At 39.6% G+C, this 15,033-nt stretch overlaps 1 protein-coding gene across 1 annotated transcript; it reads left to right on the top strand.

Annotated features, from left to right (window-relative positions):
• Window positions 1-173: 173 nt before the first annotated feature.
• On the top strand, window positions 174-12,359 carry marchf4b (membrane associated ring-CH-type finger 4b). The gene is made up of 4 exons (XM_035534412.2): window positions 174-1,604; window positions 7,587-7,742; window positions 8,037-8,229; window positions 11,297-12,359. The coding sequence occupies exons 1-4, from the start codon at window positions 1,197-1,199 to the stop codon at window positions 11,722-11,724; spliced, it is 1,185 nt and encodes a 394-aa protein (XP_035390305.2). The 5' UTR covers window positions 174-1,196; the 3' UTR covers window positions 11,725-12,359.
• Window positions 12,360-15,033: the final 2,674 nt, after the last annotated feature.

Consider the following 15,033-nt stretch of genomic DNA (forward strand, 5'->3'; position numbering starts at 1 on the left):
ATGAAACGAAGCAGTTTCCTGGGGATTTTTCAATAATTCAGTACAATTAAACAGATTCGTAAATTGGAAGGTGTTTTGCTGGACCCCTCTTGCATCACACAGGTCTGTGTGATGCAAGAGGGGTCCAGCAAAACACCTTCCAATTTACGAATCACACAGGTCTGTGTGACGTACTATGCTTGGGAGCTGTCCCGGGAACCATGGTGCTGAATCCGCAGCGCCAGGAAGACTGCAAATCAGAGCCAACGAGATTTACTTTTCTCCGTTTGGACATTGCAACATTTTTGTGAAATTTGATGTGAGCTCCGCAAACCTATCCGATAGAGCTTCACTCGGATTATAGCCTATTTCATGGCTACAACCTCCCGGAGACAGGCACGAATTCCTAAGTGACAAGGATGTGCAGATAGAATCGACTTTTACTGAAAGTACAGCCACACATAATAAAATTTAAAGTAGCCTGCGTAAATAATCTGAACGCTTCTCGCAGGATTAGATTTGTCCTACGTTTATTTGCACTGCGGATCGTTAACGGAGATGCTGCGGAGAGTCGCCTGCCTTGAGAGGAATCGCAGGCAGAAGTCCTGGAAACTATAGGTTTTTTAGCCATTAAGGACGTTTTGCTGTTGAGGTGCCAGCCTACGTGGAGTGGTTGAACTGGACATTATTATGAACTGGACATATTTTCAGCCTGACGGATCCTTTTTCGACATGCTTATTTTAAGTAAAGCACAAAAATGAATGACATGACATTTTTTATTGTTTAGGACGTCAGTTTATAATTTTATTCGTGGGACCAATAAACAGGTGCAACCCTGAGAGTTGGATTACTTACTACTTAATAAAATAGTTTTCTGTATTGACAGAATACATGGGTTCTAACATCTGCTTAAATATTTGCGATCTATACCTGTTTGGAATGTATATTTGATGAAGCTGTGCGCGTCCTGTTAGTATCTGAGGAGCAAAGGAGATTTTAACCATGAAACCAAGTTAAAACGAAAGTGCTTTACACAGAAGATTGTTTCGGATGTCAGACCAGCAAGTTTGTATTTAAAGGAATATTGGGAAATCCATACGTCTTTTCTACGTTCTTAATAAAGGGTGGCATTAAACTTTCTATCTCACTAAAATCTGACAGCAACCAGTATCACTGGGGTTTTTTAACCAAGGAACGGATACTGTGCGGCCGAGGTATGCTGAAAGGCCGCTGCTGTTTTCTTTTCAATGACCTGAAGGTGCTACTGCTCAGGCCACAGACTCCGGGTGATCCTCCTCCCGCGCTCGGCCCCATGAGCGGACAAACGCCGACGCGCCATGAGAGCGAAGTCAACTCGTACTCGTGCGTCGCAAGCAATAACAACACACTGCGCGCCCATCGACTACAACACTGGAATACCCCGTCAACAGAAGACGCTGTGGGGACGGAGTTACAGAAGGACACGACGGGATGGTCGGGCACGGCAACCGAGCTCTCCGGAGCTCTGCACAGCAGCTACTCCACTGATGAGTTCGTCAAAGATAAACGGGATGAGAGGTTCTCCTTCATCAGTTATGCCGAGGGCACCCCTGTGTGCAGGATATGTTTTCAAGGACCAGAGCAGGTATGAAGTCACAGAATACTAAAAAGTTCAAGCTGAACTTTTAATCACAACCCTGTGTGCCTTATAAGGTCATTAGGTCAAGTTGTTAAACATTCATTAGCCCAGAAAATAACTTGGTAAAACTTGCCTTATATATAGTTGCAAGTAAGGACAGAATTCATCCTACAGAATCTTAAGAAACATGCAGTAAAAGTTACACAAACTACAAAGTTAAAATTACATTTAGTTACATTTACACTTCTGCAAGTATTTTAATCTGTGTATAGAGAGATATTTCAATCCTACCATAAATAGTACTAACCTGTTATAAACCTGTTTATAAAATCATTATGTAGACATGAACTAAAAACACTGCTGACATTTTAAAAAATGAATTAATTCATTGTAGGTTGTTTTATTATATGAGAGTAGTTTTTTTGTGTGTTTTGACTGCCTCACTCCCCCAACAATTCACATAAATAGATTTGATTGAAGGTACCCCCTTCATCGCCTAAAGAGTGCTGGTTTCAAAAATGTGTTTCATTACTAAAAATTAGTCATGGTGCATTCACACATGTGTAACACAGTAATTAGAACAGTAGCTTTTGTGTCAGCCTGTTACCTGAGTGCAGGCTTCACCTGTACAGAAAGAAAGGAACCTGACCCCATTCGACAGTGCGGGATACTTTACTCCTCTGCTAAGTGTGCTCTATAAAGTAGTGCTTCATTTTGTCACAAATGAGGAAGGTTCAAAAGCCATGGCTTTCCACAACCAGAAAAGTCTATCATATAAAATGCTTTTCATTAGATCATGTCTGAATGGCTCATGTCTAAGCATTTACAGATTCTCAGGGGATAGACTATGTGTACCGTGATGCATCAAACTGTAGCTTTTCTAGCTGACCTCTGCCTTGCTGTTTTATTAATTAGTTAAGGAGAATACTGTCATGATGGAGACCTCAAGCAAATCCTCTGTCTCCTTCAATTACCAGATTGTAACATGAAGCACCTGGGGTGTATTATTTAGGAGCTTCAACAACTTTTACTGCTTTTGTACTGAATACAAATGGTAGCATTGTACTACAGAACTCAGAGATATTAAAACTCAATGCAGAAGAAAATCTATCAGACTACAGTTCCATTTAGAGGGGAACAAAACCTATATTGCAATTTCATTGTTGTTGTGGGTACTGAGAGCCATAACCAATTAGAATATGTTTTGAGATAATGAATCAAGAAACAGAGAGCTCAAGTGGAGCGTATTCCCAGTAGAAAACTAGGATTATGAATTTATTTATTTCTCTTTAATATATGCATGTTCTGCTGATTTGAGTCAGTCACAACAATGTTGTCAATCAGTATAAGGATAGTAGACTTATATAAGAGGGAGTAATTTTACACCATTACATTTGTATGGTTCTGTCTGTGAGCCTCATGCTGTACACTGTGTTTGGCTTCCATTTTAATGTACAACATGGCAGTAAAATCTGGGTACAGAATAATTTTGTATCATGTCTTCTTGGGCCCATTCATCCATTTAAATCTGGCATTATTTGCTCAGCAGGAAATGGTTTCTCTATGCACAGATCAGATATAAGTCAAAGCATATGATGTGTATGCTAATTCATGGAGAGTGAGATACTAAGGCCTTTGTTCTCTTATACATGCTGTTGTCTCCTTTTTGGTCACTGAAGAGTGTCATGCCATGTTAATATCTTTCTCCTGTACAAAACATGCTGATGTTTGCTCAGTCATGCTGTCTGTCTATGCAGGACATTACCAGCTACTCAGATGCTGTTACTTTACCTGTGTGCATGCATACAGACACCCACACACACACACACACACATGCACACACACACTGCACTAATTGGCAGCATCACTCCTGAGAGCCACACTTAAGCCTCTTTCTCTTGTGCCAATTGATTATAACAGTCTTAAATAAGGTACCATAGAGAGGGTATTATGGATGTTTTGTAGGCCACACACTGATATGTGAATTCTAGGTGTGAATTTATATGGCTATGATACCTGCTGGTATTTTTGTTTCATGTTAGTGGTTGGCTTTTAGCATATGTAATTTTTGGTCAGTCAATGGCCAGCAAACTCAATTTAAAAAATAATTATCATCAAAAAAGCAGATCAACCTTTTATCTTTTTACAGAAAAAGGTTTTTTTTGCTGAGAAAGAAACATTGACACTAGACACATCTCGCTTAGGTCTAGCCTCTCATCTCTCTGTCAACACGTTACACAACTCAGTATCTGATATCTCTGGTATATGCATGTTTACAGTACAGTGTTGCATTATTATCTCCATCGTATGATTTAACACCATTCAAACAGTGCTCTGATGATTTCATTACATTTTAAGTAACATTGTACTTAATACAGATTAATAACAGGGCAGGAAAAAATCATTTCCCAGTTTAATAGCAACTGAGAGTAAAATGCGAAAATTCATGGACCCATTTTTGGCACATAAAACTGTAATGATGCCAAATTTACACAGCACATTTTTAAAATTTATATCTATATTCTGAAGACCATGAGGTATGCAACACTGTGCTTTGAATAAGCCAGAGGAGGCTTGTCTACATACCAGGTTCCACAATAACACAAGTCAGCATTCCACTCCACTACCATATTAAATTCTCATCACAGCCCCCCCGCCCTCACCACGGCAATGAAAAAATCTATTTATTTCAGTGCAGCTCAAGGCTGTTCTCATGTGGGTCCTTTGTTGTGGAGTATATCTTACCAATAGGAGTGACAGACTTCCCTTTCCTGATATATATTTCTTTTGTTGTTTGTGATAGATGCATTTCATATCTCCTCTTGGAAGTGGCAAGCATGTTGCAGTGTTTTACAGAGCAAACAGACCAATCTTTTACAGAGGTCTGGAATTTACACACAGAGGCTGCTGAGACTATGCTACAAGGAACCAAGACATTTTCTTTGACCCACCACACCTTTAAACAGAAACTGACATGGCTTTTGCACGGTAGCACATTTACATGAGAACAAATTTTCTTGTGAACCTTGGCTCACTAGTTATAGCACATTTTGTGAATCTTTCCAAATAGACTATCAGTCTGAAAGAATTTGAATAGTTTAGTAATCTTGGGTACAGTTTGGGTATTTCAACATCAGGCTATCAAACAAATTCAAATTGGTGACCCCAAAGAAAGTATACTATTTTAAATGAAACTACCTTCTAGCCACTAAGGCTTAATATTATATTCTGGATAATTATACAGAACCAATTTCAAATGAAAGCATGTGTCTAAATCAGGGTACACATGTCTGACTTTTGTCAGCCAGGCTGGGTTTTTTTGCATCAGTTTTAATTAGTTGTTCTTATTCTGCCTTCGTCTGAAGTTAAGTAGCTGTTAAGTTTATATGTAGTTTTTTTTTTTTTTTTTACCTATGCCTACATGCATTAAATGCAAATAAGGACTTTTAATTATACCATACTTAAGTGGATTTACTATAGAGTGTCAGACAGTTGTTTTCAACATTTTGATGAAGTTCATCTTAAATTCAGAGCCTTTTTTGATAATCTGTCAAGCAAGTTAATAAGATGTAAATTTGTGCTAGAGTCATGGTATATATTGATTTAGAACCCTACACCACCACCGGTTTCTAAAGAGATTTGTTACTTTGAACGACTTACTTGAGACTCCAGTGCTTGTGCTACCATCCAGCACAGCCCCCTTCGCTGTGCCGGTTCCGTGCAGGCTTGTGCTGAAAGGTCTCTTACTTGCTGCAGGCCATTAACTAACTTGTCAGGAACATTTCATGGTGTGAGAGAGAGAGTGTATGCACAGCAGATTGTCACCATTGTAATAAGAGTACAAGTGCTGCTGCTCGCTCTCCACCCTGAGTGCACGGAGGTGGATTAGCCTGGGCACCTGGCTGGCTTCCCTCACTCTCCCTGAGATGCCTCACTTCCATTGGTCAGTGCAACTCTCCTCATGCACTCCTGCCAAGTTGCTCCCACCATGTCCATCTGCAGACAGGCCTGTTTCTGCACTGACTCTCGCTGCCTGCTTCTTCCTACTGCCTCGGCTGAGGTGTCACTCCCTTATTTAACACCCGCATTTAGTTTTTTAACCAAATCTTACTACTAAAAGCTTGCCTCTTTGTTCTTCACAGTGTAAGCACTGCAGTATTTGCACTATGCATGACATCAACAAACCTTCTGTCTCAGACTAATCCTTTGAGTGCAGTCTACTTGCCTTTGGTTGAACTGACCTGCCAAGTACAGGCTTGATTTTAATGATGTAGCCACTATGCCTTGATTTCCTTTAGAAGCTTGGGCAAGATGCTAAAATTAAAGCTAATGGATGGGCCCCAAACTCACTCTGTGCCTTCCTCCCTGAGAGGAGGGAGATGGCACACTGTGTATTTGCATGTTCATGTTGCTCAGTGGGAAGGTGGCGCGTTTGGGCTGAGATGACCACTCCAACTGCGCGGCACCTGTTCCTGAGTGTGCTTTCCACTCTCTGCTCTCTGCCAGAACAGCCGGAAGATTTCAGCCTGATCATTATTTCTATAACAGTATCGTTTACAAACATGCAAATAGCAGAGCTGCTCCATATGTCCTTGTTACCCAGTGTCATGTCATATCTCAGTTTCAGACAGGCAGTGCTTGCACTCTGTTCCACTTGTACAACATGGTACAGAGATCATACAAAGTTGTAAAACTGAGTTTGAAAATTGACTGGTCATACCTGACAATGTGCAGCATTCAGCATTATATGTTATTTATTTGTTTATAGATTTACATTATTACACCTTTGTATTATATATTATATGGTTGTAACCTTTGTGTTTTGGTATGTGCAGTTGCGATGTGTTTTGATGTCTTTTTGTCTTCTTTGTACTGAAAATGAAATTAAAATCTTTATTAGCTTTCACTGTTTAGGTTAAAGTAGTTAAAACAAGGTTAAAGCAAGGTTTAAGTTAAAAATACTATTCTAATAAAATTTAATTTTCAATGTATCTGTTACTCTGACCATTTTTCTGAAATCATGAAATCATGATTTTCCTATCCATCTGTTTTCCTATCCATTGTACATAAATTAGAGACCAACATTACAAACTGTCTAACTGATGACCACAGCCTAGTGTGCATCAACAGATATTAATTAATTTACAGCCTCTGTAGTTTTTGGTGCTCAGGACTACAGAGGAGTGATGGTGTGTGTGGAGTGTTCAATTCAAGCTGGTGATAAGTTTGTATCCCTATAATCAATAGTTTGAATCAAGGTTATTAAATACGGCAGACAGAAACCTGATGTATAAATCTTGGAACTCTTGGCTTTCTTCCCAGATCTCTTTTTACGATTTTCCATGTATACTGGTATGAATGCAAACAGACAAAGCAAATGCATCAAAAGCTCCTTCAGTGATTTAAATGGAGTGTGTTGAAAATACCTACAAAGGCATAAGAATATAAGAATATGTTATCAACTAATTATGGTCCTAAAAATATATTGCTGCAAGTGGAAAAAAATGAGTAAGTATTATTATTTATCACTTATTAAAAGAATGTGACCATTTACAAGGGTTGTCCTTAATTCTAATGGAAGAAGGTAATGTTTTTTCAGGATTTTTTTTCAAGAAAATCCCATTAAATATGGACAGGGCAATAGTTATGAATGGAAATGATTTTGACACACATTCATTTTTTGGAAGAATAATGTAATAATTTAATAATAATAATAATAATAATAATAATAATAATAATAATAACCTTCCTGGCCTGTCTTTTCATTATTAATATTGTAAATGACCACAGATGAAGATATAATTTAATTAGAAAAATCTGTGATTTAACAAAAAGGAAAGAATATAATAAAGAATTAGAAGATAAGAGCAAACCTAAGCTTACTGGCTTTCTCATTCGCTCTTTCTTCCTTCTAGGTCAGTCATTGTAACTTGTGCATGCATGTGTGTGTGTGTGTGTGTGTGCGTCTGTTTGTTTTCTGTGTGTCAGGGGGAGCTGTTAAGCCCATGCCGCTGTAGTGGCTCTGTTCGCAGTACTCATCAGCCTTGTCTCATTAAGTGGATCAGTGAGAGAGGCTCCTGGACATGTGAGTTGTGTTACTACAAGTACCAGGTCATTGCCATCAGCACCAAGAACCCACTGCAGGTGAGCATCTTCTCCCACGCTGATGCTGCCAAGCTCTGTGTGTCTCAGAAAAGTTCCGACGTCTAATCAGAAATGCTTAATGGATCTAAACAGGATCTAAACAGGAGTAGCATGTTTAGATCTTCACCGGCAGTCTTCTAACAGCTTAAACCTAAATGTGGTGTATATGGCAACATGATTAGTGATACTGCACTGGAAAAAAAAAAACATGACAAAGTACAGCAAATGTTTGCTCACATGACAGAAAAAAAAAAAGATTCTGTGAAAAACACTTTTTTCTTTTGTTTCTTGAAGTGGCAGGCCATCTCGCTAACAGTAATTGAGAAGGTGCAGATTGCAGCAGCCATCTTGGGCTCGCTCTTCCTCATTGCCAGCATCTCATGGCTGGTCTGGTCGTCCTTCAGCCCCTCAGCCAAGTGGCAACGGCAGGACCTGCTCTTCCAGATCTGCTACGGCATGTATGGCTTCATGGACGTGGTCTGCATTGGTGAGCATAGGGCCTCTCTCTCCTGGACACAAGGAGCTTGTCTCTCCTGGCACACAGGGAGCCTGTCTCTACTGGAAGGTTTTTTTAGGTTAGAGAAAGACAAAAAAAATTATGATTCACAATCGGATTGATCAAAATCTCATAGAGAAACCAAAGACATCAAAAATGCTTGGACTCAGAGGATATGAATTGTCTTCTGCATCTCACTGCTGAGAAAATCCAGCAAGTTAATCAGCTGTGTAGAGTTCCAGACAATTCGTCTTTGTTCTTCGCAGTTATAACCACAGCTAACTATAAATGGTAAACATTAAGTCCCTTGGATCTGTTGTTTACATGCCTTTCATCATGGAAAGGTAGTAACTTATTTTAAAAAGACCCCAGAGTTACCCTTGAAAAAATGTAACTGGTCTTTTATTCTATATAGCTTACCTAACTTTACATAAATGTGCCCGATGGCTTGGTAATTGCAGCTTGTGCCGAAGCACGTGGAGCAGGACGCACAGACTCTTGACATGGACGAACATTTATTACATACGACATACTGGCACTCACATATAACACGAACGATGAAGATGAACATGAACACAACAATAATGAGACTAACCTTAACATTAACATGCTACACCAAGAATGACCAACACGCTGCACACAATAACAAGGGTTTATATACGCAGACAAGACGAGGTGCAGGTGTGTGCAGGTGTGGCCACAAACAAATATCCTCCCACTTCACGTGGCAAGCCAAACCCCGTGACTTGCGGGCGCGAGCGTTCTGTGATATAGCTCATGGTGGAGCAGCATAGATGGCCCCTTAGCAGCATTTTTTTTTTTCCACACTGGACAAATCAGAATATACAGATTAATAATTATAATAATAGTAATCTTTATCAGCCTTAACATCATCACAAACATCCCATATTACAAGCTGGCAAATTAGAATGTTTGCCTGTCTTCAGCAAAGCCCCTGAATAATGTAAATGATCATTCTTGGATGTAATCAATCTGTTGCATAACTACATGATTAATGTGAGAACACAGATCACGCTTTACAGGCAAGAAGGTGTATTTTGCTGTCTTCACAGTTGAACACATTGCGTCTACCGTTAACTCCACCATCTTGATCTATCTCATCCATAAATCCATCTATATGTGGGTACTGTGAAATGAAAAGACTTGCTTGGGTTGTATCTATATTATTGTAATTGTAATCACCTTACTACCTTGAGGCACCCTCTCCACACTTGAATCTCTAACATTTTAACTACAGATTAACTCATTAAATAGCATACATTTAAAAATCCATACATACTTGTGCTTATTGTACTTGTTAGAAAGAACTTGTCTTCAAGGTTCCTTGGGAATGTAAACACAAACCAAAATTAAAGGGTCATTTAGAAAAGAATCCGTGAGAAAGGAACCAGTAAGACCTAACTAAAATAACCTCTGCCTTATAACTGAATAGTCTCACGTGAATGATTCTGAGCCACTGGTGTAAATTAGAAATGCACTCTGAGATCTCTGGGCTGTTGATATATTCAGTTCAAACCAAACACAAATTTCATTGAATACTACTAGCACACAAACGTTCACGTACAGAAGTAGAGGGGAGGGGGAATCAGAAAGAGATAGAGAAATATTTAATTGGTCAAAAAGCTTAAAACAAAAAACTATCATATGATATAGTATCATGCCAGCTTTCAAGTTAAAAACAACTGAGAGGAGTGGAGCATGAAAGAATGAGCAGAGGGTTATAGGTAAGGAGTAGTAAACTGCCTTCAGTGCTGTGGCTGACTGCAGAGGGCCATTAATGCCAATCTACTGAGGTCCGTGTGGCAGCTTGCAGACACCACGGAGAGAAAGGGAGAGCTGGCATTGATGAAAGTGTTGACTCAGAGACTGTTCTCAGTAAAGGGCAAGGAAGTGATCTTCATTTCCTAGAACACAGAAAATAGAACCCAAATATCAGATAGAGTTAAGAGGGACTCCTGAATCCAGTCTTAAATCTGAGCCATGACATAATTTTATCATTGCTTACACCATAAAGCTCCACCTAGCAATAATCTGCTTCAGCAAATAACAGTTATGCTGTCAGATGAAGATAACATAAGATATAATTTAGATCTCAGGCTCTTTCACTGTTAGCTAACCTGGTGATGAACCTTTTCCCAGTTTAAAAAATATGGTTTCTCATTTTCACTACTTTGAGTCTGGCAGGTTATGTGAGTTTGTGCTGCAAATCACTTTCTTCTCCATCTCACTGACCTGCCAACTTCTGGGCATGTTATGTATTTTGCTTGTGTTATGTGGTCTTTCTTATCTGACAGCTGTTTTGGAAAGTGGAATGTTAGAACTTGGCTCACTTGATTGCTACATGCATTCAGTCTAAAACAGTTCTCAATAAAGGCCTTTTGAAGAAAAATATGATTCGTTGGCCAGTATTTAATAACAAGGACATTTTACCAAAAAGTATGGTGATATTATCACCCTAATCCTTAGCTCATGCACACTATTCCTTTATGATGGTCTCTGCAATACAATGCTTTCAGTTACCTAATCTCTGAGCAGTAATGTAGGAATCAGATCATACCTGCTGGCTATGAGCTGTGCATCTGGCTCTGGTACTAAGCAGAATGGCTCAAACACTTTCACTTGGTAGAAAATATTATGGAAAAAAAACAAGGGATCCAGGACTCTAGCAGGGAAGACCCAGCAGGCTGCACTGTGTCATCTGCACTGTGCTTATAGGCTTTGCTGCTCATTGAGATCACGAGTTTGTTATTAGCTAATAAGCAGAATCAGGCATATTAGAACCAGTTAAAAGCTGTATGGCAAAAAATACTGTATGTGGGATCTCTTTTAAACACTAGATACAGTGCTAAGGTTTGGAGCCAAAATTAGGTTTGCTGTAAAGTCAAAGGGTGAAGAGTAACATTAATGTATCTGCTTTATCATAGCACAGTGGTTAACGTCAGACATTATTAAATGGCCAGAGCTGTTAATGTATATAATTTAGCATAAAATGAAGATGCAGTAAAATAAAGTGCAGCTTCCTTTTGTATGCCCTCAGCTCTGATCGTCCACGAGGGCCCTTCCGTGTTCCGCATCTTCAGTCGCTGGCAGGCAGTCAATCAGAAGTGGAAAGTCCTGAACTATGACAAGAAGACGGACAGTGAGGATCTGAAAGCCAGCGAGGAGGGTGAGTGGACACTCTCGCTGCAGGAAGGAGTCGGGATATCACCCTCTGCCTCCTCACTGATGGCTGCCGCGGCCACGCCAGCCCCCGGTACACCCGGCACTGTGACGGCGGGCCCTGGTGTAGATGACCCGCTGCATAACCAGGCCAGCAGGCCAGCTGTGACCGACCAGCACTGCCCTTACAGCTTTCTCCAGCTCCTCAGCCACCTCCGGCCCCACGAACCGCGCAGCCAGCCGGCCCCAGCCAGCGTTGCCAGCAACCAGCCCAGGGAACTGGTCATGAGAGTAACCACTGTGTGAGCAGAGAGGGAGTTACATCCTTATTGTTGTGGACATGGAAAGTCATATAAGCACAATAGAGTGACAGTTTTCTGTGCAAAAGTGCAAGTCTTGCCTGAGTGGAACAAAAGCACACGCCATTTCCGTTTGAAATGCATATTCTGTTAGGATGAAGTCCTATCCAGTGCTCAGGGCTCTGGATGCTGTGTCTCATTTGATGCATTTGAAGTGTGTCGATAAGGGGTATAACATGAATTTGCATATCTTTAACCTGTACACAGATGGGGATGATACTGTTCTCCCTTGGCTGCAGCATTGCAGATATATAAAAAAAAAAAGATACTATTACTAAGATACTACTAAGCTATACTGGTCTTTCTAGTATAGCTGTGTCTCTCAATCAGCCTGTCACTGTGTTTTCCCAAGGAACATTGCACAAGAGAAATTCAGATTTCAGGCTAAATGAAGACGACTGTCTTATGCTTGTTGTGTGCTTTTCAAAAGCCATTATTGTCTCAATCATATGGATTGCCATTACGTGTTTATGTCACGTTAACAATTTCCACATGGTGTTTTAAGATTATTTTTGTCTTGTTGCTATTTCACTTCTACTAAAGACGAAATAAACCTCAGCAATGCTGATGTGAAGAAGAGCATTAATGTCTAATGTGAAATTCCATATGAAATAGCAAAAAATGGCTGCTTGTAGTACATTTGATATTTGCCATATTTCACTTTTAGAATTAAATAATTGAGATTTTTAAAGTTGGTTTCAATTGTCCTAGGTCAGTGACGCATAATGCAAAAATGTTTATTGTAATTAATTGCGCCTAGAGAATGGGAAGTTAAATGTATAGGCTAAACATTTGCTTCAACTGTTGTAATAATAATATTAAGTCCAATATCAACTAATCATTCATTCTGATTTGCGAGAAATGTACAAATCAATACAGTAGACATATGGCACTAGTAGACTAAAAAGTAATCTTAAACTCAGTGCAGGAGAAATAATATAATATCGCTACACAGTCTCATAACACAAGAGAGTAGGGTGCAATACGCAAAGCTCCATACAACGGTCTGGAACACATGCTTCTAAAAATCCCCCTAGTTTCCAATCTCCTTTTATGCTCTTCCCTGGTAACTGAAGGAAAAGAATCATGTAGAAAAGGAAACCCTGGAGTAGTGTCCAGTTCCCTTTCCATTTGCAAGAATAGTCATTACAGGTTGTTCCATTTTCTCTCAGACTGATCATATTAAAATGCTAGGACAGTACAAATCTCAGCCTGAAGAAAGAAAGGGGAAAAGTGCATGCCAGCCCACCCCCAGCTCTCAGGTGATCCACTTTGATTGTACTTCATTAAGCTGACAGAACTGTGTCAAGACAGTGTTTCCTCATGAGTAAGAATAATGACATAAGGCATAAAACAGTATTAAGGTTAGATCAGGCCATGAACATAAAGCACAGACCAAAAATGAATATGTTACATAGCAGGTTGCTGGTACAGAAATTCAGTTGCCAAAATATTCAACGTTTGCGATACACTGTATGTTACGACATGGTAGTTGAAAAGTGCACTTTTCAAAGTTCAAAGTTTATTTGTCACATACATAATCATGCACAGTATAATTGGCAGTGAAATGCCTTTGGTGACTGCTCAGCCTGGGAACCGAGGGGAGATACAGAAATTTAAACTGATGATTTAAATGAGGTTGCTCCTGTGCAAGGATATTTATCCTTGATTTAACAATGAGCCATGTCTTGCACAATGTGATAAACATCTACAGGTTATCCTAGTGCCTGACATGTTAGAGAATTATATATCAGCTCTCTACATAACACTCTCAATCAGTTGGTACACAAGTTATTTTTCCCTGGTCATTCTTTCCACATACATGTTCAAACATATTAAGTTTTCCTTTCTTATTAGATTGCCTAAAGCTGAATGCTAAATTGGTGACAAACACTTGAGAGCTTCATAACAACTAATGTTCATTAATCACTTTTTGACAGTACTTTGGAATTGTTGTTGAAGCCAACTGACAAGGCCCCAGAGACAGGATTCATAAAAAGCTGGAGTGCAACAAGAACAAGATAAGGATAACAGACCTGAAGCCTCTGCGGTTTTTAAAGAGCTTTACTGAATTTCAGATTAACATATAACAAGGACACATAGTGTCATTGCTATGAAGCACCACGCTGACATAACCATGTTGTTGTTGTTTTTTTTTCAGTGGTCAGTCCCATAGCCCAACTGATGTGTATAGATTGGGGCAAAAATAAATAATGCTTCATAAGGTATATTTATTATAATTTCAAGTTATATTGTATTTAGTAATGTCAGAGACATACAGCGGATGAAATAAGTATTGAACACGTCACCAATTTTCTAAATAAATGTATTTCTATAGGTGCTATTGACATGAAATTCTCACTAGATGTTGGTAACAACCCATCCAATCCACACATGCAAAGAAATCAAACCATAGATGTCCATACATTATGTGTAATAATGAGAAATGACTCAGGGGAAAAAATATTGAACACAAAGAGAGGTGCAAAAAGCCATGGAAAGTCATGACACCATCTGAAATCTATCAGTAATTAGAAAGCAATCCTGCCACTTAGTGCAAATGAATAACAGCTGGTTCATCCGATGGCCTATCTAAAGGTGTCTCTTTACCAAGGTGCCACACAAGAAACATCTCTTGATGGGTAAAACCAGTGAGATCTCTCAAGACCTTCGCAACCTTATTGTTGCAAAACATACTGATGGCATTGGTTACAGAAGAATTTCTAAACTACTGAAGGCTCTAGTGAGCACTGTTAGGGCCATAATCTGGAAGTGGAAAGAACATAATTTCACCATAAACCAGCCACCATACCATACCATACCAACAGTGAAGTTTGGAGGTGGGAACATCATGGTCTGGGGCTGTTTTTCAGCATACGGCACAGGCGCGCTTCATATAATTGAAGGAAGGCTGAATGGACAAATGTACCGAGTCAATGTTGATACAAATCTGCTGCCACCTACCAGGATGATGAAGATGAAACGAGGGTGGACATTTCACCAAGACAATGATCCCAAACACACAGACAAGGAAACTCTCAATTGGTTTCAGAGAAAGAAAAAAAAGCTGCTAGAATGGCCCAGCCAATCACCTGACCTTAAACCAATTGAAAATCTATGGAAGGAACTAAAGCTCAGAGTTCATAGAAGGAGCCCACAGAGCCTTCAGGATTTGAAGAGTGTTTGTGTAGAAGAACGGGCCAAAATCACACCTGACTAGTTTCTCCATACACGAGGCATCTTGAAGCTGCCATCA

This window comes from Electrophorus electricus, chromosome 4, assembly GCF_041902795.1.
Source record: "Electrophorus electricus isolate QZ-2024a chromosome 4, ASM4190279v1, whole genome shotgun sequence".
In the NCBI taxonomy this organism is placed as follows: Eukaryota; Metazoa; Chordata; class Actinopteri; order Gymnotiformes; family Gymnotidae; genus Electrophorus; species Electrophorus electricus.

Excerpts from the sequence above, each read along its gene's own strand:
- marchf4b (XM_035534412.2), top strand. The coding sequence starts at position 1,197 with ATGCTGAAAGGCCGCTGCTGTTTTCTTTTCAATGACCTGAAGGTGCTA. Across the intron at positions 7,743-8,036 it reads GCACCAAGAACCCACTGCAG|TGGCAGGCCATCTCGCTAAC; the intron begins GTGAGCATCTTC and ends TGTTTCTTGAAG. Across the intron at positions 8,230-11,296 it reads CATGGACGTGGTCTGCATTG|CTCTGATCGTCCACGAGGGC; the intron begins GTGAGCATAGGG and ends GTATGCCCTCAG.